Raw genomic sequence first — 24,108 nt, forward strand, 5'->3', positions numbered from 1 at the left:
TTATGCCGAGACTGAACACTCTAGGTGGGCTGCAGCAAGTAGGTCATCGACTTCCGGCCCACCATACTCCCACCCTTCTTCCTCTACTCGATCGATCTCAGACTACAAGAGCAAAGCTACCACCAGGTCCCCAAGTCCCAGCCCAGCATGCTTCAATTCACCGGCCTCTATCTCATCACCTTCTAGTACATCATCTTCCAAGTCATCCTTGTCGCTGAATATTTTTAGCGTAGGGAGAAAGGAGCTCGTTGAGACCATGATGAACCTCAAGCAGAATGACACCAGCGGAATGCAATTTAACGCTGCGCTGAAGGATCTGATCAAGGTAACAGGAAAGGTCGCGGAGTGGGAGACAAGAGCCACCTCCAATGATGGTTCCTTGATTGTTGATTTATGCTTCCTTCACAGGTGCCGGGTGATTAAGAGCGAATTGGATTCACTTCTTCGAAAATTACCAAATCGGAAGGATTTCAAGGCCGAAGACAAAGAGATTTGCAAAATGCTTGGATTCCAGATCGGTAGACTCAAAATACACTCTTCTGTTGAGTCGCGAGACTTTGATTCTCGGCATGGACCAGACTTCCGGGTCGAAGCAGCGGATTCATCTATGGCAGACTTTACTTCGAACCTTTACGATCGTGAGTTGAGGAAGAGAGCGAGGTTTCCGAAGGACGTGCATAATTATCTTCTAGATACTTGGGAGCGCCTGCATCTTAAGTACCCTGGCTGCGCGTGTGTGCAGTGTCGCGACTTCAAGGTACGATCCAGTGTACACGCTAGAAATGTAGTACGGAAATATCGGAGATAATTTGTGGCTTGGGATGCAGCTACAACTGTACCAGGGAGAAGGAATAAGTACATGAATGGGAGGCGTTGGTGAGAGATGTGTGCGAGTCACCAGCATCCTCAGACTGCTAGGCACTTTTCATCTTCTGTCCAATGGCATTCCAACTTGATCAGATAGCTAGACTCATGGATTCCTGTCTTTTTTGCCTTCAGTCACTATACTTGGCTCAGTTTCATTCACATCTAAGCTTTTGTTTTCTTTCTTTCTGGTATTAGATTAATGTTGGAGTTGATTAGGAGAAATCTGTATTTTTGGCCAGGAACCTTGCAGGCACATGTGCAGACTATGTACTATCCCTACTAAGCTATAAGCGCCATTGACAAACTATGCTGAGGCAGTAAATGGTGTGAAATGACACATGGCAATCAGAGCTAAGGTCGGCCGATCTGCCGCTCAACTGCAGATGATCTAGTAGCTCGTGGATAAAAGCAGATTGCCGAAGGAACCGAACGCCAAGATCCCTGAACTCTCGGGAATAAATCTCGGGAATGATCATAAGGAAAGACCTGGGGACCCTTGGGTTTTCGGTGTCCCCTAACAAAGGGCCCCATATATAAACCTGTAAGACCGGAGTCCGTCGCTAGAGAAATATTCCATCTTTATCTATGGTCCACAAGAAAGTAAAATTGGCCGAGCCATTGAGTTTGGGACTGGAAACCATGTATCGCCACGTGGGGCCAAAGTGGAAATAGCTCTCTCAGTGTCGGCCGGGGAAAGGTTAAGAATTCTGGGGTACCGTGCACACGCCCTGCATGGAACGCACTGGACCGTCGGTTCTGCGACGGTGCCCCGCCGCCGGCGTCTCTTACCTTCTTGAAGCGGGAATTATTCAACACCCGATAATCATGATCAATCCAGTCAAGTCACGAAGCTTGATTAGATCTAAGCCTTCGATGCGACATTGTGGCGCCACTTGGCTCTTCTTGGCTAATCTTGACGGAGGGACCCTTTTAGGGGGGGGGGGCGGTTTCGGGCTGAACCTGCTTGGATTCATTACCCGCGAACGGACCCTCTTATCTGCCCATTCCGTATCCTTTCAACGTGCACAGACATCGTCCTTTTATCGCCTCCAACCGTGGGTCTTGGGCTTCTTGATATTCCACGTGTCGCATGACCTGTATGTTTTATCTTTGCTAGCGCGGGGATTCAAGGTCATAGGAGCTCGGCGATTAATTCCACGGGTGTTTTGTCAATGGCATTGGCAATCGAGGGTGATAGATGTGATAGATATGACTAGCATTCAGTCCAATGGGGGACCGGGCAGGGATAGTAGTCTCGCTTACATCGTCTTCCGCTATCTTGGGTATGAATCTCCAAATGGTTCTCGATCTGTTCCCGGGTTCGGCTTATCTTGTCTCCTCGGCCACTTGGAAACTCTTAGACCCTTGGGGCCCATAGGACCCCGCCTGAGAACTGTTGCTTTCCGGGGCTGGGAACGGCGTCCCTGTGATTGATTGCCTGATGTTTCGTTCTTAGCGAATTGTCAACTATTCCAAAAAAAGCCCTGCCAAGGGACCAGGAGCTTTGGGTTACTTAGTGTTATCTTGGCATGGTGCTTATGCTCATCCACGCTGCGGATATTCACGGTTGGGTATCCGGCATGGATTATACGAGAAAGCGCACTATCGCACGAGAAATTTGCCATGAACGAGTAAACCCCAATCCAAAGTATGAAGCTTATCTGAATGAAGACTGGAGTGTGGGCGCCACTTCGCCACGCGTGGCCAATGTGCAAAGTATCAGCGTTAGCGCTATCCCCTCGTGCGCTCTGTGGCTCCTAAAGCAGCCATATCCGGCTAGAACAAGGAGTCTTTTTATTTTATTTATTCCCATTATGGCCATTGCGCCGTGGCGGTCTCAGCTATACACCAAGCTATATAACCAATTGCTTGTCCCAGAGAGGCTGAAGTTGCCAAGTGGTTTGAAGGTCACGAGTTGTGTTACACAGCTCTACTGGTGACATTGGACCTTGTTACCCCCTCCTTCTTCACTTCGTCTTCAGTGAGATCTTTAGTCTCTTCTGTTCAAAATGTCTATCCTTCCTGGCCTCGCGGCCCCGACAGCTCCTACTGAGCAGATGCGCGAACTGGGCGTCGATGAGGACGAAATCCGCAAGATGTCCATCGCTGGCGTTCACCCCGGTGTTCGTCAGCGTCAGTGGGGCTTGCAGGCTCGTCTCGATCCCACTGTGACCTTTGAGGAGTTCACTTACTGGGCTAAGGTCGAGCGCGAAATGGAGAAAGAAGAGTCCGACCGCTACAAGCTTTCCACGAGCGGCCAAGGCTTCATGGGAACCATCAAGAACTATTTCACAAGTAATGCCTATGAGGACGCCAAGGTTCGTGATGCCCAGGTTTTGGAAAACCAAAACCAGGACCAGGGCAACACTTGGTCAGAGAAGAAGGCTCCCGATACAGAAGAGGGTGCTCTTAGCCCTATTGCTCCCGCTGGCACCCACGACTTCGACGCCGAGTGGAGGCAGGCTGCACGCGCCCTGCGAACTGCTGGCTGGGGAACTATCTTCTATCTGATTACAACCGATATTCTGGGTTGGGGTCAGACCCCCCTATGTCTTCTCGAACGACGGTTATGGTCTTGGTGCTGGTATCTTCCTCCTGATGGGTCTCGCCGCCGGTCTCTCTGGATGGATGATCTGGCACGTCTTCTTGGGTCTTGATTCTTCCCGCTTCCCAGTTCTGAGCTTTGGTGACCCCTTCTTCCGTCTTTACGGTACTACTTGTCGCCATGTCATCAACTTCACCCAAGCCCTTCAGATGTTCTTGACTGTGGCTGTTGTCCTTCTCGGCCAGACCGGTATCATTGCCCAGCTCGCTGGAAGCGTTAACCTCTGTTTTATTGTTTGCGCTATCATTTCGCTCGTCGTCAGTATTGCTAGCGGCTACATGCGTTCCCTGAAGCATCTCGGCTGGTTCTGCAACTCCGCCGTGTGGATCAATGTTGTTTCTTTCATCATTGTCTGCGCTGCCGCGGCCAAGTATGGTCCTGACCCTACCGCCGCTGTCCAAAACGGTATTCTCAACAAGGACTGGGCGACCAACCCCGCGCCCGTGAAGACGTTCGCAGGCGCTCCTCCTGCCGAGTACCAGCCTACCGATGCGAACCCTTTCGCCGCCAAGTTCAACGGAATCAACAGCATGGTTTGTAAGTTGGCACATCTCACTTCGTAAAAAGCATGCGTTAAGGCAGTGTGATTAACTCGATTATATAGATGCCTACTCCGGAGCTATCATGTTCATCGCTTTCTTGTCTGAAATGCGTCATCCTATGGATTTCTGGAAGGCCATGCTACTCGCTCAGAGTTTCATTACCGGCGTGTACATCTTCTTCGGTGCTTTCGTCTATTCCTTTTACGGACAGTACGCCTATGTCTCCATCACTCAATCCGTCAAGCCACTCAACCTCCAGGTTGTCGGTAATGTGCTCTCCCTGATCACCGGTTGGCTCGCTGTCTGTAAGTTTCAACATTTTCCCGCTCCTCGATATTCCATCGACTGACACAAGTCTTCTAGTCCTTTACTTCAACGTCGGAATGAAGACAGTATACCTTGAGGTCGGCCAGGAAATCTTCAACCTGCCCCCGATTACAACCAGGAAGGGCAAGTGGCTCTGGTGGACTCTTGGACCCGTCTATTGGATTATTGCTTTTGTCATCTCCATGTCCGTTCCCCAGTTCGGCGCTTTCACCAATTTTGTTGGTGGCCTTTTCAGTCTGAACTTCACCTACTCCCTCTCTGGAGTTATGTGCCTGGGCTACAAGATTCAACAAGCTGCCCGGCTGCCCGGCGAAGGCTTTGACCCCGTGACTGGTGAGACCACCCGCCTCGACAATGGATGGAAGCGCTGGGCGCGTGGCTTCCGCAAGAGCTGGAAGATTAGTATCCCTATCCTGATCTTCACTGGCTGCGGTTTCGCTGCGTCTGGCATGGGTACCTGGGCTGCTATTCTTGCCCTGGAGTCGGCTTTCGGGTCTGGTGGCTCCGTCTTGACTTCTTGGACCTGCCTCAACCCTTACTATACTGGTTAGAGGTCGATCTTCGGTCTTGTTCTCATAAGTTTGTCGCTACAGATCTCGTTGATTCAAGTCTAGGCCTAATTGATTTGATTTTTCTTGTTTGCCTACCAGGGTGCTTAGTTCTAGGAGCAATTCACCTCTCACCTTCGAGGCCATTCTCTTGGAGCCTTGTTTGGAATACTCATTTATTTCCGAAAATACTGCGATTTGTATTAATGAATTTTAAAACTTTTTTATCAAGACACTACCTGAACAATGCTGTGTTAATCTTCACTTTGTGACGAGACTCAAGAGGCCAGACGACAAATCTATACGCTAGTTGAATATCGAACAAACATTTCCCTATGCAGGAGATTGCCAGCCGATATTAGATGGAAAGAATTTTCGGTATCTCCCAATTCGGGGCCAAAAATGTGAGAATAACCTGTCAGCGAAAGCTTCAACGAGGGGACATTGGGTATAATGCGAAGATGTCCGATAAAGTTGAGTGGTAAACATTCTGTCCGGTCCTTGGCAATTGAGAAACGGTGCTCTTAAGGAAGATGTAGCAGCTTATGCGATATAAAATGCGTAGTAATTTAAATTTGGTGAGAAAATAGGTTGCGAATGGAAGCTTCCGAACCCTGAAACTAGATGCTATTCCCTTTAGCAACCGAGAGAAGCTCCATTGAATCGACTTTGGCTGACAGTTGACGACAAAATGCTGATGTTTTGTCGTTACTAGACCTTAGTTCTTTAAGTATGCGTGACATGATCATCTAAACTACTAACTCTTCGTCATACAATGAACCCGGACGGGAAAGATCGAAAGGCCAGACAACACATAATCTCACATCACGGACATCACCAAAGAACAGTCGGATATCCCCGCAAGAATCTACCCAATCAAGAAGAAAACGCCATCCATCTAACCCCCGCCCAAATATGACTTTGTCTCCCAGACTCAGCAAACCGGGTCATAAGACATCTATGCAACTCCAAAACATCAGTTTTGAGATACCGAATAGATTGTATCAAATATTTTTTTTCTTATAAGGAACAGATACTTGGCTTGACCCTCCAACCCCATTATTCCATTCCATGCCTTTTTCTCCCCTTTCCCTTGCCCTTCCCCCTCGTCTTCAATTCCACGAAGCCCAACTCCTTCAATCCCTCTGCCAAGATTGAAGAGTCTTGCATCCCTGGAAAGTCTTTCGCCGGATATACACGGAATGGATCCGACCATGCCTCTGCAAGGATAGGCATCGACTGGCCCGTATCCTCCACAGATCCCCAATTCATAAGTCTGAACTGTAGTCGGTATGTGCCCGCCGAGCGGATGGAAAGATCAACGAAAATGAAGAATGTAGCGGGTTGGTGAAGTTTTGATGCATTGCGTAGGTTACTGGGTCCAGCGAGTTCGGAGGGGCTTTGAGAGTATTCGAGAGAGGGATGTGTAGGTGCGGAGTTCGGATCAGGGTCTGCCTCGACGTAGAAGGGGGACATGAAGGCTTTGCCTGAGAGAAGGGGGGTGGAAAAGTCGTCGTCTGCGCGGGCCACCCCGTCACTTTCTCTTTCTGGGTCTTGATCGTCTTGGGTTGGGTTGGATGAGTCTGATACGGGGAATAGTAAGCAACCCACTGTAAAACGCGGGTCTTGTAAAATGTCCCGGTCATCTTGGGACTCGGGATCGAAGTCTGAGAGGAGGATTTGCACGATTGGGGGTGGGTCGACTGGGCGGCGGTCTCGGTCGCCTGCGCCGCATGCTCGTGCCGCGAGGGGTTGTTGACGGATATGAAGGTGATAGCGAGACTGGGTCGATTTTCGTCGGGGTGGTGGTGAAGGTGATGATTGAGGTTCGTGGTGAAGGAGCTTATCGAAACCATGGGGCATGCTGTAGTGTGGGTTTCTTTTTGGTTCTTCCGCGACAGGTGGCGCTGACGCAGGAGCTTCTGCAAGGATACGAGTACTGCTTTCAGAGCTGACCGGGCTTCCCGTAAGCGTTAACCCGCTGCTGTGGCTGTTTACTCCTGCCTGTCAGTATAGATTCTTACACTAGGTGAACTCGCGCATGAGGTTTTCACATTTCTCACATGAAAGAACCGCTTGAAATCAGCGACACTGCACACGAGTACGAAGATTTGGCAGGGAGAATGGCTCGATCGAAAAAGGAAAGCAAAAAAGGAGGGACTTTACTGGGACTCCAGATCGTATGTCCGCATTCGATGACTATACTCGCGGCCCTGACTCAATATCGGACTCGGTCTTTCTTCATAGGGAGCAGAAAGATAGCCACGCAGATCAATAGCCGAGGGCTCATAATGGTGCGTTCGTAGCGGAAGTGTACGAAGCATTGACGGCTGGTTCATGTAGAGGTGCTCTGCTGATACCATACGTCGCAGGTCAACATCTTTCTCTTGAACATTCCCTGACTGCCGGCACCCGTGGGCCATGTGGTGTCGTTATAAGCGGGTGTTGATGACTGGCATCTGGCGGTAGGGTGTGTCGGGGATCGTGCCGATGATATGGGTGATATGTCCCAGGTGTCTGGGCCGGATGGTGTGCGTGAGACCCCGGATCGATATAAAATGTCTCGGGCGGGGGATACCCACATTGCGACGACGGGGTCCTCGACATCTATGGGAGAAGAGATAAGCTGGGGCAGGTGTGCGACCGTTTGCGCTTATATTCGAGCCGTATGCCGCACGGGGATTCAGCTCGAAGGCATTGAATGCGACCCAGGAAGCGGTCAGGTCAGCCACACCCGCGCGGGAGGATTCGAAGTGTCGGAAATACAAATCCTCCTTTATTATACGTCGCAATGTCGAAGACCGCGGGAATGATGTAAAAAGATTAGAAAGATGCATATCCCGGATCTGCCTGCGGTCAAGCGAACACATCGGATGAACCGCAGGGAGGTGTAGCCCGTCAACAACGTGATAGCATAAGACCCAGATTTCGGTGTGATTGACGGCTGCCCCAGAGCTATGCAGGGGGTATCATGTTGGAAATGGATTGTCTTGGTATTTTTCAGCTTCAGGATGGAAAAAGTCAACGCACGTTCGGATTTTCCCTCCTCGGTGACCCCGGTCTGCCAATCACCCTTAGTTATTGTGACAGGGGAGGTGGGCTATCGAGTGTATCAAATTTTTAGCATGACCCCATCCGAGCTGGGTCCGGTACTACTATTGGCGTTAAGCATCCACCGAAGGCGTTGAAAAGGGAAGAGCCGGGGGGAACGGGCCGAACAGGCATTTGGCAGTACGTGGGTGTCTCTATCGAGCTTGTGCGTGGGAGGAGTAGATGAACCACTCGGGCCCGTTCCTGACAGCAACTGACGCCCGAGGCGAGCTGTATTGTCATGAAAGACGGTCAACGAATTTCCAGCTTGGAGCCGTTAGTGCTTAAGGTGACAATTCTCTCCACGACTTGGGATTCTAGACGTGGCTTTTGACTTTTATTGAATCAGGGCCAGTCGCCTGCATCCCAGGCCGGGATGATGTACCCAGGCAAAGAGGAGCGTTCAAAAAATTGGACCCCGAGTCATGCATACAGTAGTTCGGGAATCGAGATGGACAATCTTTACCATCTACAGACATATCCACGATCAAAATAAGGGTACAAATGGGCGCCTGGACCAACACTGAAGCCTTAGTCTTTGTTTTGAATCTCTCCAGATTAAGAGCCGTGGGCCCAGGGAATGGCGGGAATGGCGGGACTGCGGAACGGCGGAACAATTGAACGGGCGGCAGCCTGTGAAGAAAAAAAATTTTTACAGTGCCCCGCTTGATAGACTGGGCATTGTTCACAGTGGTATCAGAGGGAATATAGCGAACGGGCAGTCTCATCGATGGACTCATGCCTGAGTAGCCCTCTAAATGGGTTTCGTTGTCGAGACCGATTTGGTATCATGACTGCTGTGCCATTTAGGGGGAGTCCAGCCGCGATAGTGGCTGAGAGACCCACGGCTGGGAAGTAGTTTGAGTGAGGGAGATCTTCCACGAGACCCACAAAGCGGATCGTGACGGCGCGGCAGCAGCATTCGATTCATCGTGATTGTGGACTTTTGATAGTCGGGTTTGGTCGGTTTTGGTGCGGCGCAGAATTAGCCCATGACGGAAGTAGAAAGCTTCCGGGAGCCCCTGAAGTATTTCCGGTTGTGAAGTTTCCAGGAATACAAGGGTGATTAGCGTTTCACGCTAGAAAATTTTAACTCCCTCGCGTCCCGTATTTCGGCACGATCTGCTTGGTAATCTGATCAGCAGATCCACCGAAACGCTTTTAAGATCTGATCGGCAAAAAGGCAGCCATCCTGGGACTTGGAGAAAGCGGACCACGTCTGGGTCGTTATTTGACGCCAGACCTGTCAATGGGTCCAAGCGCCGAGGCAAAGGAGGCAAGTTTTCCACCGTGAAAATGTCGTGATCCACACCTATGTAGCATGAGGCGTGACCCAAGCCGCAAGCGCCTCACACCAGCCCCATACTGTTTCTTTGGCCACAATTCGCACGTAGGGGACAGCCCTTGACGATGGAGCCACTGGTGGTTTTTTTGCGCGGCAAAATCCATGATACGCGGATCCTGATCAGAATCAAGACCGTCGTCGCCATTGGTTCTACGAATGGGTCAGGGTTCTTGAGACGGGTCGGCAAATTCTCATTCCAGACCATCGTCGGATATCCAAAATCCATGTACCTGAATTTCGCGTAAATAGGCAGGCGCAATAACGATTTGCTCTATGGGTAAGCTCCTACAGAACAAGAGATCTTCTCTTTGAAAAGTTGATAGAGTGTCGATCGGCTTTCAAAACTGCCCAAATTGTAGAAATCTCTCGGTCATCATTTGAATGTGGCAACCAGTTCGTGGCGCGGTACAGTCGCGCAGGTGAGTTGCCATCGTGGAACAGAAGCACAAAGCTCCCAGCTGCTAAGACAAATTGACATTGGTATTTTTGTCGGACGCGGGTCTACAGTCTCGCCTCTGGCTGGAATGACTCTGTGACCAAAGTTGCGTTGAGTGCGTACTCGAAAGACTTGGCCCCCTATTAGTAAGCTTGTCGGGGGACCGAACAGATTCCAGATCCACGTAGTCGCTGATCAGGGCGGCTGTCGATCCGGGAGAACTTATGCGTGAGAAGTTGTCAAATGGAACATTCCAAGTTTGAGAGCTGAAGAAAAATCCCTGGACGAGGTGGCAATCGCCAGGGTAAAACCAGGGCGAAAAGACAGCGGTCAAATGAACCCGGTATAGAGGAAACTACCGATAACCACTTTGTTTTACGCTTACTTTCAGGAAGAAATACACTGCTGGCGGGGTTTACGTGTGAGATTGTCGTGTTCATTTACGCTCACGATCCTTGGACGTGCAGCGGTGTTCGCAGCCACGTCTGCAGAGTGTTCCACCGCCCTGGCACGCTATTGAAGTACTAAGTCCACGCTTGGATCGACATCCAGAAAGTAGAGGCTATCCGGATCACGAGGAATGCGAATGGCAGAAAGAGGCGAAGCATTGGGCATGTCCGAGGGTTGGATGTGCATCACTGCCCCGAATGGAGAACCTGATGGTGCTGCTCCGCGATCGACGACACCGTAGTTTTTCCCAACAAAGAGAGCGATCATTTCGCCATACTGGCGGTCCCATGCCACAATGTATCCAGAGGACCGCCATTGCTCATCTGGTCCGTATCGCATATCCAAGGATCCCAGCTGCATGAGGTGGAGAGCTCTGGTCCCTGCTTGGGGCACACCATTGACAATGGTTCTCGCCCGGATGAGCCCGAGAGATGCTGGTGACCAAGTGCTAGACTCCATAGTCATCGCTGCAAGGGGAGAGTCTGAAAACTCTATTGGCGAGTGTTCGACGTACCACCGCAATTGAAGGGTTGGAAATTTTGAATGGAACAAGTCCAGCAGGTCAGGGTCGAAATTGAGATGGGTGATCATTTCCTGCTCGTTCCCCGTCTGATCGATCAGCATGTCTCTCAACTGACTCAAATCACTGCATAAATTGGAACATCCTTGAGCTTGGAGATCAGGGTAAAGTCGTGCTGGCTCATCATATCCAGCGGAGTCGCCATCAATGGTGAGCAAAGGTTGATCCTGAAAACTTGCCCATGCTGGGTCTGGTCCAGTGCCGACATGGCTCTTCTGCTCCATTGACTCTCTGCTATCTTGCCATTGAATGCCCAATCTTTGCTCCATATCTTCCATGCGGACGTTGAGCAACTCTTCGTAGTGGTCGCCTTGAAGTAAGTCAGGTAGAGCCTCGCCCACGATCGGGTCGTCGAGTAAAACATTTATGCGTTGAAGATTTCCGATGTAGGGTAATGTATCTCCGCTGCGCATCGAGATATCCTCCAGCAACTTTGCAGCAGTATCTGACCGTCCGGCTTGTGTCAAATTTAGAATAACACTGTAGGCCTCGTGACAGAACCTCTCATTTTGCGGATCAAACACGTTCATAAACTTGGTCCATGTAGCGTTCAAAGCCTCCACGCTTTGTAATTTGGAGAGCAGGCACAGGTACAAAGCCCAATTCTCATGTTCTTGATAAGGATCTCTCAGTAAGCAATCGGCCAACCTGGGCCGCATTTGTCGCGTGTGTTCTCCTTCGCCAGTGATCTCAGCTAGCAAATCGGCTGTGTTGTGACGTGGATTTTCGAAGATAACGGCCTCTATTTCAAACAGGAGCGTCTGCAAGATCCGCCTCGAACTAGTCTTCCTACTGAGCGTCGAGGAATTTTCGGATCCTCCCAGTTTCTCATATAGATGCAGAAACCACCGTAATGCAGAAGGGGATAGATTCAAAGCTGCATAGTACATACCAAGCTCAACAATATTGGGCTTGATAGGGAGCTCAAGTCGTTGGAGTCTTGCAATGATATCACTCAATGTTGCAAGTATCTCGGTGTATGTCACATCTTGCTGGCAACGTTTCAGTGCATTTCCCAGTACCTTGCATTCTCTTTGTTGTAAACGGTCGGCTCCCCCATTATCAATGACCAATTTGGAAATGACGTTTCTCAGTGAAGCCAAATCAGCCACTGATTGAAGACGGCGTCTCTCTGTCGACTTGAATAGCACATCCACGCCCTTTAGAGCGTTCCATAATTCCGCAGGGGGATTTTTTGACAGCCACTTTGAGTCAAGAAGCTCGATTGTTAGTTTTCGCAAGCTTACGTGGTTCTCGTTTCCAGCGTCTGGGGTTTTGAGAGATGTGAGGGCGAAGCGGAGCAGCTCTGCGGAGGTGGGCTCATCAGATTGAGCGTCGGTGCAGAAATTGGGATTGCGCGGTGAGAATTTGCGCGTTATTGCTTTCGAGCCAGGTCTATGCAGTGTCTGTCGCTCAAGGCCTGAGAGTAATCGGCCAAATAGAACTCCCATCTTGGAACACATCTAACTCAGTGCGGAGGAAGCATGACCCACGAGTGGAGAACATAAACTTGATAAGGGGCTTGTCTGGGGTGGCAATTCACGGGCGGTGAGATGTGGCGGTGAGGCTGAGATGTCGTCTCCGCTAGAGCCTGCGCTTAACTTCCTCAAAACTGCCCACGTACCACCAAATTTGATAGTACACTCGCTCCAGCATGCTTCGAACACGAGATCAAGAGTTCTCTACAGAAGAAGGTTCAAAATATGAACAACCTGAACAGACCGAGGCTACCGTCAGCGAAGACCCTACCCCATCCGAGCCTGAGGATGGAAAGACAGAGGACAATGCTGCTTCTAAGGCGCGTGAGAGGCTGGCACGCTTTAAAGCTTTACAAGCTCGAGCTGTGAGTACACACTCTGGAGCTTTGCTTTACCTTCTTCGCGTCACAATACTGACTCCACACAGAAATCGGCAACGGAACGCAACCTGAAAGAAACTGCAGCAGAGACTCAACGGCTGTCCACCGATCCTAATTTAGCCAACTCACTGTCACGCAAGCATGCATTCGCCTCTCACAACCTCCTCAAGGCGGACACAGAAGCTGCGGGCGAAGACTTCGAGCGTAAGCGAGCTTGGGATTGGACCATCGACGAATCAGAGAAGTGGGATCGACGCATGGAGAAGAAGCAGCGACACCGCGACAACGTGGCATTTCAAGACTACACTCAAGATGCGCACAAGGTCTACAAGCGGCAGATGCGAGAACTCCCAGCTAACCTGGAAGCATACGAAAAGGAGAAGTTGGCCGCCATCGAGAAGGCTGCTGCCAACGGCGACCTTGAGATTGTTGAAACCGAGGACGGCGAGATGATCGCGATTGATAAAAACGGCAGCTTCTACTCCACAGCTGATAGCGTGGGCTTCACCGACAACAAGCCAAACCGTGCTGCTGTGGACAGACTAGTGGGTGATATCCAGAAGGCCGAGGAAGTCCGCTTGAAGAAGCGCAAGGAGCGTCGTGGTGATGAAGAGGCAGACGTAACCTATATCAACGACAAGAACAAGCAATTCAACCAGAAGCTGGCTCGTTTCTACAACAAGGTATGTCGATTGCGCTCCTTTGAACACAAGAGACCGCTGCTAACGTTTCAACAGTACACCAGCGAGATTCGGGATAGCTTCGAACGCGGTACTATGATCTAATGCGATATGAGAATAGAGATAATATACATCTTTTGGGCACTTTGAACGCTCGGAAAGGGCCAGTCATCATGGCCAAGAGTCCGACGGTTTGACCAAGACTTGTCTTCAGTGCGTCTTGCCAAGGGTGCCACTCAGAAAACTGTCAGCTGGCTCCTTTACAGCATGCCTTTTCTCCAAGCCTTCGTTGCCAGCGCCTCAATCTGCTTTGTTCCGACAACGCCCTTTGTTGTTTCCTCCTCCAATGCCTCGACCACGGCTTCGGCTACGACATCAGCCTTGAGCGGCTTCTCCGCCATTGCTCCGAGGAAACCAAGCCTACTTCCCATGAAAGTGTTAAGTTCAGAGGCGACAAAGCCACCTAGGGCGATCGGCAGGGTGAACTTCCTACTGGAATCATACAAAAAGCCCGGACGAATGAAAATGCTTCGGAGGTCGGGGAGAGTGGATGTGATGGTAGCTTCGGCTTCTCTCTTTGTATTAATGTATCGGGCTGGAAGCACCGGTGCACCCGCGGCAGCGGATATGTACACAAAGGCTGGGACATGCTCGTTCGAGGATTCTTGGGCCAGCGCGATAGCTACATCATAACCGAATTAGCCCAACCCCAGCTTTGAATACTATCAATTACGCCATGACGTACCTGTATCTCTGTTCATGAGTTCATAAGTCAACTGACCATCCCGCTCCTTTGGCTCCAGAGCTTCGCCCTCCTTTCTTGAGAGCAAGTCCTGGCTTCCCAGCTTTGACGAGCTGAACGCCCGTCGTAGGCCACTAAGAATTGGCTCACGCCCTTGCACAACACCCTTGTAATCGGCCTCGAGCAGAATTCCCATGGAATGCACAACGGCAGAGGCACCATTGAGGAACGGCTTGTAGGTTTCCGGCTTCAGCATGTCGGCTTTAGCCCAATCGATTGAGCCAGCCCAGCTGGGACGTTCAGAGGAATCTGTGACGGTTTCCCATCGTGGCTCGCCGGAGCGACTGAAGATGTCAGCCTATCGAACAATAAAGCTATCATAGTACCGAATGAGATAAATACCTCAACGAGGTCACCGTCCATCCTCTCGCGGCAGCAGATTTGCAAATTCGGGAACCTGGAGCAAATCGTCAGTTTCCTGAGCTTTGGTACAGATGCATTCCATGTGGGATGGCGTGCAAACCTAGGAAGCCACTGCCTCCGGCCACGACAAGTCTTTTGGCAGCCATCGTACAATGATGAATCTACGTAGCGGTAAAAGTAGCAATATGCAGTCACAGGAATCACCGCAACAAGGAGTTGGTTGCGGGACCTAAGCTATGAGAAGCTCCGGCATGCCGTCACACGGTCACGTGCACTGTCAATGCCATCTCCGGCGCGTTGATTTCACTCCGCCCTTCGCGAATCCTCATTGGAACCGAACCATCTTTCCTCTCTCCTCCGGTCCCCGAAATGCCTTCCAATCCAGGAAACAAGCGCGTCCGAGTGAGTATCGCAATTCTACAGCTTATAGCCTTGAGGGTCGACTAACAACGCATTCCAGGGCGTCTCCGTCTTCCGCCCATTCAGTATGTCCAATTCACAGCTCCGCCCTCCATATTGTAATTCTTATACTAACTTCCGCAGTCTTTGGCAGTGAAGCGCAACCCTTCGACCCGGAGAAAAAACCCGCAAACTGCCCACCTGACCACACCCACCAATGGCGCATATTCGTGAAAGGCGTCGACGACCAGGACATCTCCTACTGGCTGAAAAAGGTTCAATTCAAGCTCCACGAGACCTACGCCCAAAATGTCCGTACAATCGAATCCCCACCCTTTGTAGTTGAGGAAACCGGCTGGGGAGAATTCGAGATCCAGATTAAGCTCTACTTCGCCCCCGAATCGAACGAGAAGCCGCAAACCCTATGGCACAGTCTGAAACTGCACCCCTACGGCCCTGACGCGGAGGGTATGAAGGAACGCCGGGAGGTAGTTGTTAGCCAGAATTACGAGGAGGTTATCTTCAATGAGCCTGTTGAGCCTTTTTATGAAATTCTTACGGGCGGTGCAGGTAATGGGGTGCCGAGGGGGAAAGGAAAGAACTCGAAAGTGGGCGCTCGCACGGCGGAGATTCCTGTGGGTGATAGTCCCAAGAATCCGTATAGTCGGGTGACGGAGAATAAGGAGCTTGATCGCATGGCTGAGGCGACGAAGACGGTTGAGCAGATGATCAGGGAGGAGAAGGAGCGACTGGTTGAGCGAGAGAAGCGGTTGGCAGAGTTACGCGAGAGTGAAGGTATTCCGGCCAACACGAAGAGAAAATGATCGGGCATCCTTTACAATGTGATTATCCGACGTAGGGCCAGGCAGATGTTCGATATGGGTCTCTTCGCTGCACTCTCCTCGCCGGCATTGCATTGTCAAGCACTTCCAAGCGCGTCAAATCACTCGCGCTTTCCGACGATGACTCAAATCTGACGGGAAATCAAACCATGCTCCCTGGATCACCAGATCATAGTCGTGGGCTTATCTTTTCTGCGCACTTTGAGGCCTCATCACTGAGTGAACACAGAAGGTTCCTACTGGAGCTTTCTGGAACTGGTCTTCTACATCAGTTCTTTTGAGCCGCATCAGACGGACTCGCGCCTATGGCATAGGCGACTCTTCTTCACCGTCGTCTTGCAAATCTCGCACTCATGGAACGCAAACCGCCATCCCATCAACCCATGGGGAGGCATTTCTCCGTCCAGGCAAGCATATCGGGAATGACAGCATCATTCATAATCGATCCAAAATATTCACACCAACTGTGTCATAGCCCCAAAAGGTTCAACATGGCGAGTACTGAACCCACTCATACCTCAATCTTCAATTCGATCTCGAATGAACTACGAATTTAACGAAGACACTCGAAACTATCATAATATATATTCTAGAACAAGTCTATGTGATCACGCCAGCGCGACCCTTTCTAATGTCCTAACAAGCAGCGTTCTTCGTAGTGTCTCTCGTCTGCTTCAAGAAAGGAATCAAGCTAGTACCACCAGTCCCATAAAGACCGGAAGGCTTATTATCCTGCAACCCGTCCACCTGGGAACTTGCGGTCGCAAGATTAACCTTATCGCCCGTGTGCTCCACTGGGGGGCCATTTCGCGCCGGCATGATAATGTATCGCGTGACAATCTGGATATGCGCATCTCTGAACGAACTGAGAGTCATGACGGCTGCGTTGTAGGCTTCCTTTAGCTCGGGCTCGCCCTGTGCGGAGATGACATAGTCACGGATATTGCAGAGGTCGGAGAGTTTTTCCAGGAATTGTCTGTGGGGGGGCTGGCATGTAGTTTCGCATTTCCTTCTAGAAATTAGTAACCTATCAAATTACAACGTCTTTTTAATCGCCAAAAGATTTCTCGGGAAGAGAATGTACCTTGATGTATCCAGTGCCTGGCTTGATATCACCCGTGGCGGAGTGGTTCACTCCGAGGAAGATATCAAAGGTTTGAATCAACGAGCTCTGGGCGTTACTACCTCCGCTATATTGATGCCATTCGCCCTGGCCTTCGCCGACATCATAGAACACACCATTCGGCAGACCTGCTGCAGCCATGTTCTTGCTTCCGGCGAGGAAAGGCCGCAGGACATAAAAGAAGACGTTTGGGTCATTTTTCTCGTACATTCGTATGAGCATGGTGGTGAGATCTCTGAGGCCATCGCTAAAGCTGTAGAGAAGAGCAGTCAGGCGCTGGGCATCGTGAACAGTAGCGGCACTAATGGCATCCAGCATGAGCGACAGGAGACGGGCACCCTTGCATTCGATGGCGACCGAGATGACGATGAACCATTCTTCGTCTTTCGTTCCGGTGAATGAGGTGAGAAGAGAGACGTTGTCAGGGTCTGTGAGGTCTGCCTCTGGGGTTGTGGTGAAGTTCCAGAGGGTGAGGGCTGCGTATGTAGCAGTTGGGGGGAGACCGAGACGGGATGAAATCTCGAGAAAGGGCTTGGAGATGGCAGGCGGTAGAACCTTTACAATGCTGTTAGGACGAAAACGAATCTTGGATAACGAGTCTATCTTACCTCTGCGGGCTTCTCGCCTCCCCAGATGTATGCGTGGGTTAGGAATCCCAAAATGGAGTATGCACGCCGCCACTCTGGTTCAGATTTCAACTCTGAGGTTGTGAGAACAGGCAGGCTGTCGATCAGTGATCTTATCTGACCGTTCTTGATGAGAGAAGGGAGGTCTGCTGCTAGCCTTTCCCATGAATGGTAGTAGGAATGAGGGAGCCTTGACAAAGGCAGGCCATTCGGGGAGGAAACCATGTTCTGAAGAGATAGCATAGTCTTCGAAGAAGAGAGTCGGAGATGGTATCATGGCGAAGGGTAGAGTCAAGAAGAAAGCACAACAGCAAGCAGTGTAATGTAGTTTGCAATGTAGGGCAACAGCATAAACAATAGCTCGGTATATGGTTGCTGAAAGTAAAAGGTCGATGTTTGCGGGACCTGGCCAGACTTGATATAGGGTAATGAATCCCAGTCGAAGGCTGATAATAACTAAGAATAATATAGAACGTGGGTTGACTGGCGGCTTGCATCGGCTGTCATTCGTTGTTGCCATCTATGAAACCCGGATGTGAGGCGGATCGATATCCGTGTTCCGGCCCACTGTTTTTTCTTTGCGTGAAAGTGGTGATGTAACATGAGCCTCGTACGACTTGACCTCAAAGCTTGTTGTATTTATGCAAGGAGACCTGCTGGGGTGTTTATATCGTGTCATAGGATTCCATTGTGCTCTTTTTCCATCGACCTGGCCCGGCTATACTAGAGAACATCCTGGAGCCCCGGGATTCAAATACCGCCTGGTCAATGTTTGCCCCGCCAAGCATCGGGTAGTCAAACTTTCACTTCATATATCCTCAATTATATGACAAATATCGAATAAGAAGAGCTTTAAAGCCTTGAAAATCAGACTCAGCTTTTCATTTGGGACCGGAAAGAGCGCATGCGCACGGGAGGAAGCGGAGACCCCAGCCACGGCTTCTTTATCACTGGGGCCGGATCGTGGAGGCGGAAGCGGAAGCGGCATCCGTGTTACCATCTCCCAGTTCTCCGATGTGACAGAAAGTTATAAAGTGCATTGAAGTCTGACCAGACACTTGATCTGTATTTCTCAAGTCAGTCCTGTAGTGTGTGTGTGTTCATCTATTGCCCGCCGTCACATCCCTCACACTACATCCATCAACACCATGACTGTACAGACCACCAAACCTGTCTTCCCCACCGAAGCGGCGTCGAAGGAATACGCTGCTTCCCTCGATGCCGCCGAGCCTTTGACCAAGATGCGGGAGGAATTCATCATTCCCTCCAAAGCCAACCTCGCCAGCAAGAAGCTGGCCAAGCCTGGTATTTGCTCTGTCCTGTACTCTCATCATTGATTAGTCTAACGTTCGAAACAGGTCTCTCGTCAGAGGACAGTATCTATTTCTGTGGAAACTCACTCGGTCTTCAGCCCAAAGCTGCGCATAAATATATGGAGGCGCAGCTGGACACATGGGCGTCCATCGGTGTCTGCGGGCACTTTACTGATCTTGAGGATTCCCCGCTTTCGCAGTGGCAGTTGCTGTCTGACCAGGCCGCAGCGTCCATGTGCAAGATTGTGGGCGCCGAGCCGTCCGAAGTTGCTGCGATGGGTACTTTGACTACGAACTTGCATTTCTTGCTGGCTAGCTTCTACAAGCCAACTGACACTAAGCGCAAGATCCTAATGGACTGGAAGGCGTTCCCCAGTGATCACGTAAGTACATTTTACGAGTACCCTGCATATGCATGTCCTTCGTTTGCATCATTCGTATCTGATGTCTGAAGTAGTATGCTATTGAATCCCACATTGCGTGGCATGGTCTTGACGCGAAGGAGAACATGGTCCTGATCGGCCCCGAGGAGGGCGAGTATGTCATCTCCACTGAGAAGATCCTATCATACATTGACCAGCACGCCCACGATGCCGCACTTATTCTTATGCCTGGTATTCAGTACTACACCGGTCAGCTGTTCGATATCCCATGTATTACCAAGCACGCACAGGAACGCGGGCTCACTGTTGGCTGGGATCTGGCGCACGCTTACGGAAACGTGGAGATTAAGCTACACGAGTGGAACGTTGACTTCGCTGCTTGGTGCACATATAAGTACGGCAATGCTGGCCCCGGCGCTATGGCTGGTCTTTTCGTGCACGACCTTCATGGCCAGGTTGATTACAGTGAGGGTGAGGATGAACCTAAGTTCCGACACCGCTTGACCGGGTGGTATGGCGGCGATCGATCTGTACGATTTAAGATGGATAACAGTATGTTCTCGATTTCGCGCGTTATACAAAGGATACTAACCTCTTCCAAGAATTCAAGCCCATCCCCGGCGCTGGAGGCTTTGTGATTTCCAACCCTTCTGTCATTGACCTGACGACTCTTTGCGCGTCATTGTCCGTCTTCGATAAAACATGCATGGCAGACCTACGCCAGAAGTCTATTAAGATGACCGCATACCTGGAATACCTGCTCCTGAAGGATACCACCGACGAGACCCGCCAATTCCAGATTATCACCCCCTCAGACCACACGGCTCGTGGAGCTCAACTTAGTCTTCTGTTGAAGCCCGGTCTTCTTCACAAGGTGGCCGAGCGTTTGCAAAATGCAGGTATCATCTGCGATAAGCGCGAGCCGGATGTCGTGCGCGTCGCTGCTGTGCCTCTTTACAATACGTTCTCTGAGATCTTCGAGTTTGTCAAGGTTTTCAAGTCGGCTCTGGCAGCTTGAAGGTGGTTTGCATACCATATCGCATTTACATGATTATACCATAGAGACCAAATTTCATTCATGCATACATATTTCACTGGTTTTCAAAAGTTGCCGATATTATCCCATGTGTCTCCACCGCGAAGGAACTCTTGTCCTTGAGAAAAGAAGTTTGTGGCGAGGATGGAGAATTCATCGTTCGTAAGAGTCAATTGCTGCGGTGAGACCAATGAGCCTGCATGGTAGTCATGGGCTCCAGGAAAGGCATTATTTGCTCCTAAATTAGGAGTTGTGTAGTTGGAGGCTTTTTCTTCGCCAATGCGAGTTGGTGCTGGTAAAGGCGACGTCTGCGACACTTCGGCGGCCACAAGGGTTGGTCCTGAATAAAGAGAATCTCCGAAAAGACGCCTTGCAGAGTCCGTGTCACTGTTGGATGAATACTCCAGGATCTCCCAGAATTTGGAAAGATCGATGAGGAGACTTTGGTTGTGGGCCTCTGGATCAGACTGGTATGTTGCTGAGACGGCATCCTCCAGATGCTGCAACCGTTGCGCCTGCGTCGAAGTAATTTTAGTTACTGGTCACCGGTTACTGTAAGTAGCAGACTTACCAGGCGAGCCATATGAGGCCACCTCTTCCTATTTGCTGCACAAATCGGACACACTTAGTGAACGTCTCACGCTTCTGCTCTCGAATTGTGGGATTATCCGTAAAGCTCAGCTGAAGCTCGATAGTCGCCACAACGGCAGCGCTATACCCCAGTAGCGGATCAGACACCAGAAAAGACCTCTCCTCGAAGTAGTTGATGAAATGAATGATCCAGGTTGTGTGTGACGAGATCAGATCAGATGTATGCTGGAGGAAGATCTCAGGGATGGTACTGCGAAAGGTTCGCAGACTCAATGACAAAAGCAGGGGATGATTGAGGAGACACAGAATGGTGTGATACATGAACTGATTCAAGAACCACGGTCCCCAGTACTCTCGATGAGCTTGAAGCTCATCGATTGATCTATCGCTAAGGTTGGCCGGTTTAAATCGATGGGTCAGAGGCATACGAGTCTCTAAATCCATTTGCAATGCAATGATCTTTGAGTACTCGGAATGAGGTGACCACGGAGGGACATTGCTTGGTCTTCCGCGAAGGCGCACATATCGTGCAGTACGAGCGAATACTTCGCTTAGCATTATCACATAGGCCATTATACCTTGGTCTTGAATGTCGCTTCTTCGTACATCCACTGTGGACGGGCCTGGAGACATGCCGCGTGCTGGCCGGGTTGGACTTTGGGGGAAAGAAGGGCCTCCCATATCAGGAGTATCGGCAATGGTGAATTCTTCACCGTGGAGTCGCTTGAGTAAACAGATGCTCCAGAAGCATCGTCTTCGCTCTTCGCGGAAGATGTTGCTTGTTGGGGTGCGAGGCTCGAGGGCAAGATTGGAGCACCGTGCAAGGTTCATTGCGAGGCTACTGTGAATACTGGAACGATGTGTACTCCCATCTAACAACGACGTCAGTCCAATCCAGTGGGGTATTGGTCGAGAACTTACTTGTAAAATCAACCAGACTCAAAAGACATAGACACTGTAAAGTGGACAGCTCAACAGGACCTTCCGAGACCCGTCTCATCACGAGGCCACGGGCAACTTCAGCATAATTATTTACCAGTTCTGTCAGGTCTCTAGTCCTGTGGTAATATGGTTCCGAGAAGCGAAGACTCAATGCCAACATAGCATAGATAATCTCCACATCTCGTGTCTGGAGACTGGCAAGAAAACTGCCTCTATGAAAGAGGGGCAGAGGCTGGGACTCGCAATAAAGTAAATAGAGCTCTGCTATAGGTGTGATGTCCTCCCAAGGTGGAAGAATCACGGTTGAATTGGGTCCAAGATTTGCCGAGGACTCATTTGCAACTGAGCGCTCATCTCTTGAGCTGGCACTAACAGAATCCTGGTAAGCTTGGGTCAAATAGTGCAAATGGGTGTCGGGACATCCATACCCTAGGTGATCAAGTACAGCTCCTAATTTGTCTTCTAGGCTGTGTAATCTGTCTTCCTGTATTGGTAAAAGGTCAGTTAATCAACAGGCTCTTGTTGAAAGTCACAAGGTCTGACCAGTGACTGATATGCTGGTGCTCCCGAGACACTCAGCCTAGCTGGCTCGTCTGAGGGCTGGGGACGACGTCGCTCGTCCGCATAAACGCATGGTTGCCGTAGTCTTGCGCACAGAGAACAGACCGGCTGCTCTCCAGGGCACTTTGCCTTTTTCCGTCTGACATGATCGTTAGCCGGGTTTGGCATAGCAAGTGGATAGCATCCATCGATCGGTGGTCCGACCTGCAAGGCTCGCAAGCCTGTCGTACCCGCTTAGCAGGTCGCTCTGGATACGTGGAGTCCGTTTCCTCCATGGTCGAAAATATTGGCTAGAGGCAAGAAAGTGTTCAGGTCTCTAGAAAGGAAGGGTCATAAACCCCAGTGCATTTCCAAGCGGAAGTCTCGTGTTTATATCTTGAGGCAAGAGATGTGACCACGCAAGACTTGGATCCCCCAAGGGAATCCAAACTCCGGGATTGAACAGCTTGAAATTAAAGAGGCCGCAATATGTGTTTCCGTACAAATTGATTGAGTTAGAATGCGTAAGATTAAAACTGCTTTGGCAGACGCAGGCTTGCGATGCCGCCCAATCTTGCTGAGTAAGCATCTTCACGCCGGTTTGGGAACAGAAGTGAAGGGAAGCAGTGTGTAATGTTCTTTTGCCTGTTTATCCTGGGGTCATGTTTCTAAGCCGACTATCGTGGAGGTTATGATCGATCCTCTGACGGAAACGTTACACATGTGGGACCGTTAGAAAGACAATATGCAATTATAGCGTCAAGCCAATGACAGTCGGGATAAAGTGAGCTGAGCCTGATCCTTTTCAACGTATGATCCCACGGCTCGAACTACGCTTCTAGAGAAAAAGAAAACACGTAAAGGCAACAACCTTCGGTTCGCAGCTGAGATTGATTTATGTACAACCCAAACCAACTGCTTGCGAACCCATCTAAACCACAACCGGAGTAGAAATACACCGCCAAAATGAAGTCAATCCCTCACTGCAACTTCAAATGTCATTTCTTGTGAGGAGTGACGTTTAGATCCAAGTCTTGTGACCCTGAGAGCAAAGTCAGTATGTATTCGTGAGATCCCCAGTCGCGGATTTTCGAGGATCGTCCGCTCTATAGCAAGGGAAATAGGTAAGGAAAGACGTACGAAGACCATACGGCACATGGCGTAGGTAGTGGCTATAAAAGTCGAGTTAGTTCCCTGATCATCGATCTTCAAATTCAAGGTTGTTCCACTCACCAGCACCGAGACCGTAGACGGAGATCAGGTAGGGGTACATGATGTAGCGGGAACGGGAGGTCTGTTTAGCGAGGTTGTATTAGATTGGGGCGTCATTGAATATGTCTAGACGCGAATCGTTCAGTTTGGACTGACCTTCCACCATTGACGCTTGCCGTCGTGGTTCTGGAACAGACGCTGGTAGTAGGGGACACGGTTCTCGCGGAACACGAAACTAGAAGTAGGACGTGGGTTAGCAACTCTCATTCATGTCGAGTGTCAAAAGACAGTCCGCCAGAATTTCAATTGCAATTGCATGATCGCAGACACTATCAAAGATTGGCGAAGTGAAATTCGATCGCACTGGCGCACGGAGTGCGAATGGAGACAAGAAAAGGTGCAGGAGTCGAGGGAGACGTACCCGGCCATGCGAGGCACAGTGCGGAACATTTTTGCGGTTGGAGGGGAGAGAGGAGATCTGGTGGGAAGAGATGAAGGGCCGTGGCACGATGTCGTCGAGTTCGAGAGAGCTTCCAGGTCACATGACTTCCCTCTTCTTTCCGTGCTGAGTCATGCAGCCCAAAAGGGGAAGGCGTCATCTGTCGAGT

The 24,108-nt window shown here is 50.4% G+C and overlaps 12 protein-coding genes across 12 annotated transcripts; 5 read left to right on the top strand and 7 right to left on the bottom strand.

The window, feature by feature from the left end:
* Positions 1-147: 147 nt before the first annotated feature.
* N7477_009360 (uncharacterized protein) lies at positions 148-855 on the top strand (the record flags this gene model as incomplete). The annotated part of the gene is made up of 4 exons (XM_056971021.1): positions 148-185; positions 229-638; positions 693-732; positions 843-855. 4 exons carry the CDS (start codon positions 148-150, stop codon positions 853-855), a joined length of 501 nt encoding a protein of 166 aa, XP_056818000.1.
* A 2,021-nt stretch (positions 856-2,876) lies between these two features.
* Positions 2,877-4,892, top strand: N7477_009361 (uncharacterized protein; the record flags this gene model as incomplete). The annotated part of the gene is made up of 4 exons (XM_056971022.1): positions 2,877-3,319; positions 3,408-4,009; positions 4,077-4,319; positions 4,378-4,892. 4 exons carry the CDS (start codon positions 2,877-2,879, stop codon positions 4,890-4,892), a joined length of 1,803 nt encoding a protein of 600 aa, XP_056818001.1.
* A 1,056-nt stretch (positions 4,893-5,948) lies between these two features.
* On the bottom strand, positions 5,949-6,752 carry N7477_009362 (velvet factor family protein; the record flags this gene model as incomplete). Its single annotated transcript, XM_056971023.1, has 1 exon — positions 5,949-6,752. One exon carries the CDS (start codon positions 6,750-6,752, stop codon positions 5,949-5,951), a length of 804 nt encoding a protein of 267 aa, XP_056818002.1.
* Positions 6,753-10,273: 3,521 nt separating this feature from the next.
* Positions 10,274-12,241, bottom strand: N7477_009363 (uncharacterized protein; the record flags this gene model as incomplete). Its single annotated transcript, XM_056971024.1, has 1 exon — positions 10,274-12,241. The coding sequence occupies one exon, from the start codon at positions 12,239-12,241 to the stop codon at positions 10,274-10,276; it is 1,968 nt and encodes a 655-aa protein (XP_056818003.1).
* A 203-nt stretch (positions 12,242-12,444) lies between these two features.
* Positions 12,445-13,433, top strand: N7477_009364 (pre-mRNA-splicing factor SYF2; the record flags this gene model as incomplete). The annotated part of the gene is made up of 3 exons (XM_056971025.1): positions 12,445-12,633; positions 12,696-13,331; positions 13,386-13,433. The coding sequence occupies 3 exons, from the start codon at positions 12,445-12,447 to the stop codon at positions 13,431-13,433; spliced, it is 873 nt and encodes a 290-aa protein (XP_056818004.1).
* Positions 13,434-13,588: 155 nt separating this feature from the next.
* Positions 13,589-14,639, bottom strand: horA (ubiquinone biosynthesis protein COQ11; the record flags this gene model as incomplete). Its single annotated transcript, XM_056971026.1, has 4 exons — positions 13,589-14,010; positions 14,074-14,414; positions 14,473-14,527; positions 14,594-14,639. 4 exons carry the CDS (start codon positions 14,637-14,639, stop codon positions 13,589-13,591), a joined length of 864 nt encoding a protein of 287 aa, XP_056818005.1.
* A 223-nt stretch (positions 14,640-14,862) lies between these two features.
* On the top strand, positions 14,863-15,716 carry yaf9 (YEATS domain-containing protein YAF9; the record flags this gene model as incomplete). Its single annotated transcript, XM_056971027.1, has 3 exons — positions 14,863-14,895; positions 14,954-14,978; positions 15,037-15,716. 3 exons carry the CDS (start codon positions 14,863-14,865, stop codon positions 15,714-15,716), a joined length of 738 nt encoding a protein of 245 aa, XP_056818006.1.
* Positions 15,717-16,370: 654 nt separating this feature from the next.
* N7477_009367 (indoleamine 2,3-dioxygenase) lies at positions 16,371-17,708 on the bottom strand (the record flags this gene model as incomplete). The annotated part of the gene is made up of 3 exons (XM_056971028.1): positions 16,371-16,721; positions 16,819-17,412; positions 17,466-17,708. 3 exons carry the CDS (start codon positions 17,706-17,708, stop codon positions 16,371-16,373), a joined length of 1,188 nt encoding a protein of 395 aa, XP_056818007.1.
* Positions 17,709-18,631: 923 nt separating this feature from the next.
* Positions 18,632-20,197, top strand: N7477_009368 (Kynureninase 2; the record flags this gene model as incomplete). The annotated part of the gene is made up of 4 exons (XM_056971029.1): positions 18,632-18,788; positions 18,842-19,179; positions 19,254-19,731; positions 19,782-20,197. 4 exons carry the CDS (start codon positions 18,632-18,634, stop codon positions 20,195-20,197), a joined length of 1,389 nt encoding a protein of 462 aa, XP_056818008.1.
* Positions 20,198-20,280: 83 nt separating this feature from the next.
* On the bottom strand, positions 20,281-21,637 carry N7477_009369 (fungal specific transcription factor domain-containing protein; the record flags this gene model as incomplete). The annotated part of the gene is made up of 3 exons (XM_056971030.1): positions 20,281-20,730; positions 20,787-20,814; positions 20,841-21,637. The coding sequence occupies 3 exons, from the start codon at positions 21,635-21,637 to the stop codon at positions 20,281-20,283; spliced, it is 1,275 nt and encodes a 424-aa protein (XP_056818009.1).
* A 7-nt stretch (positions 21,638-21,644) lies between these two features.
* On the bottom strand, positions 21,645-22,584 carry N7477_009370 (C6 transcription factor; the record flags this gene model as incomplete). The annotated part of the gene is made up of 3 exons (XM_056971031.1): positions 21,645-22,232; positions 22,292-22,448; positions 22,514-22,584. The coding sequence occupies 3 exons, from the start codon at positions 22,582-22,584 to the stop codon at positions 21,645-21,647; spliced, it is 816 nt and encodes a 271-aa protein (XP_056818010.1).
* A 725-nt stretch (positions 22,585-23,309) lies between these two features.
* N7477_009371 (cytochrome c oxidase subunit 7) lies at positions 23,310-23,982 on the bottom strand (the record flags this gene model as incomplete). Its single annotated transcript, XM_056971032.1, has 5 exons — positions 23,922-23,982; positions 23,657-23,735; positions 23,522-23,582; positions 23,429-23,460; positions 23,310-23,330 (listed from the first exon to the last, which is right to left on the bottom strand). Exons 1-5 carry the CDS (start codon positions 23,948-23,950, stop codon positions 23,310-23,312), a joined length of 222 nt encoding a protein of 73 aa, XP_056818011.1. The 5' UTR covers positions 23,951-23,982.
* Positions 23,983-24,108: the final 126 nt, after the last annotated feature.

Source organism: Penicillium maclennaniae, assembly GCF_028827695.1.
Source record: "Penicillium maclennaniae strain IBT 15551 chromosome Unknown utg000008l:1.0-3552695.0:1.0-3555053.0, whole genome shotgun sequence".
Lineage (NCBI taxonomy): Eukaryota > Fungi > Ascomycota > Eurotiomycetes > Eurotiales > Aspergillaceae > Penicillium > Penicillium maclennaniae.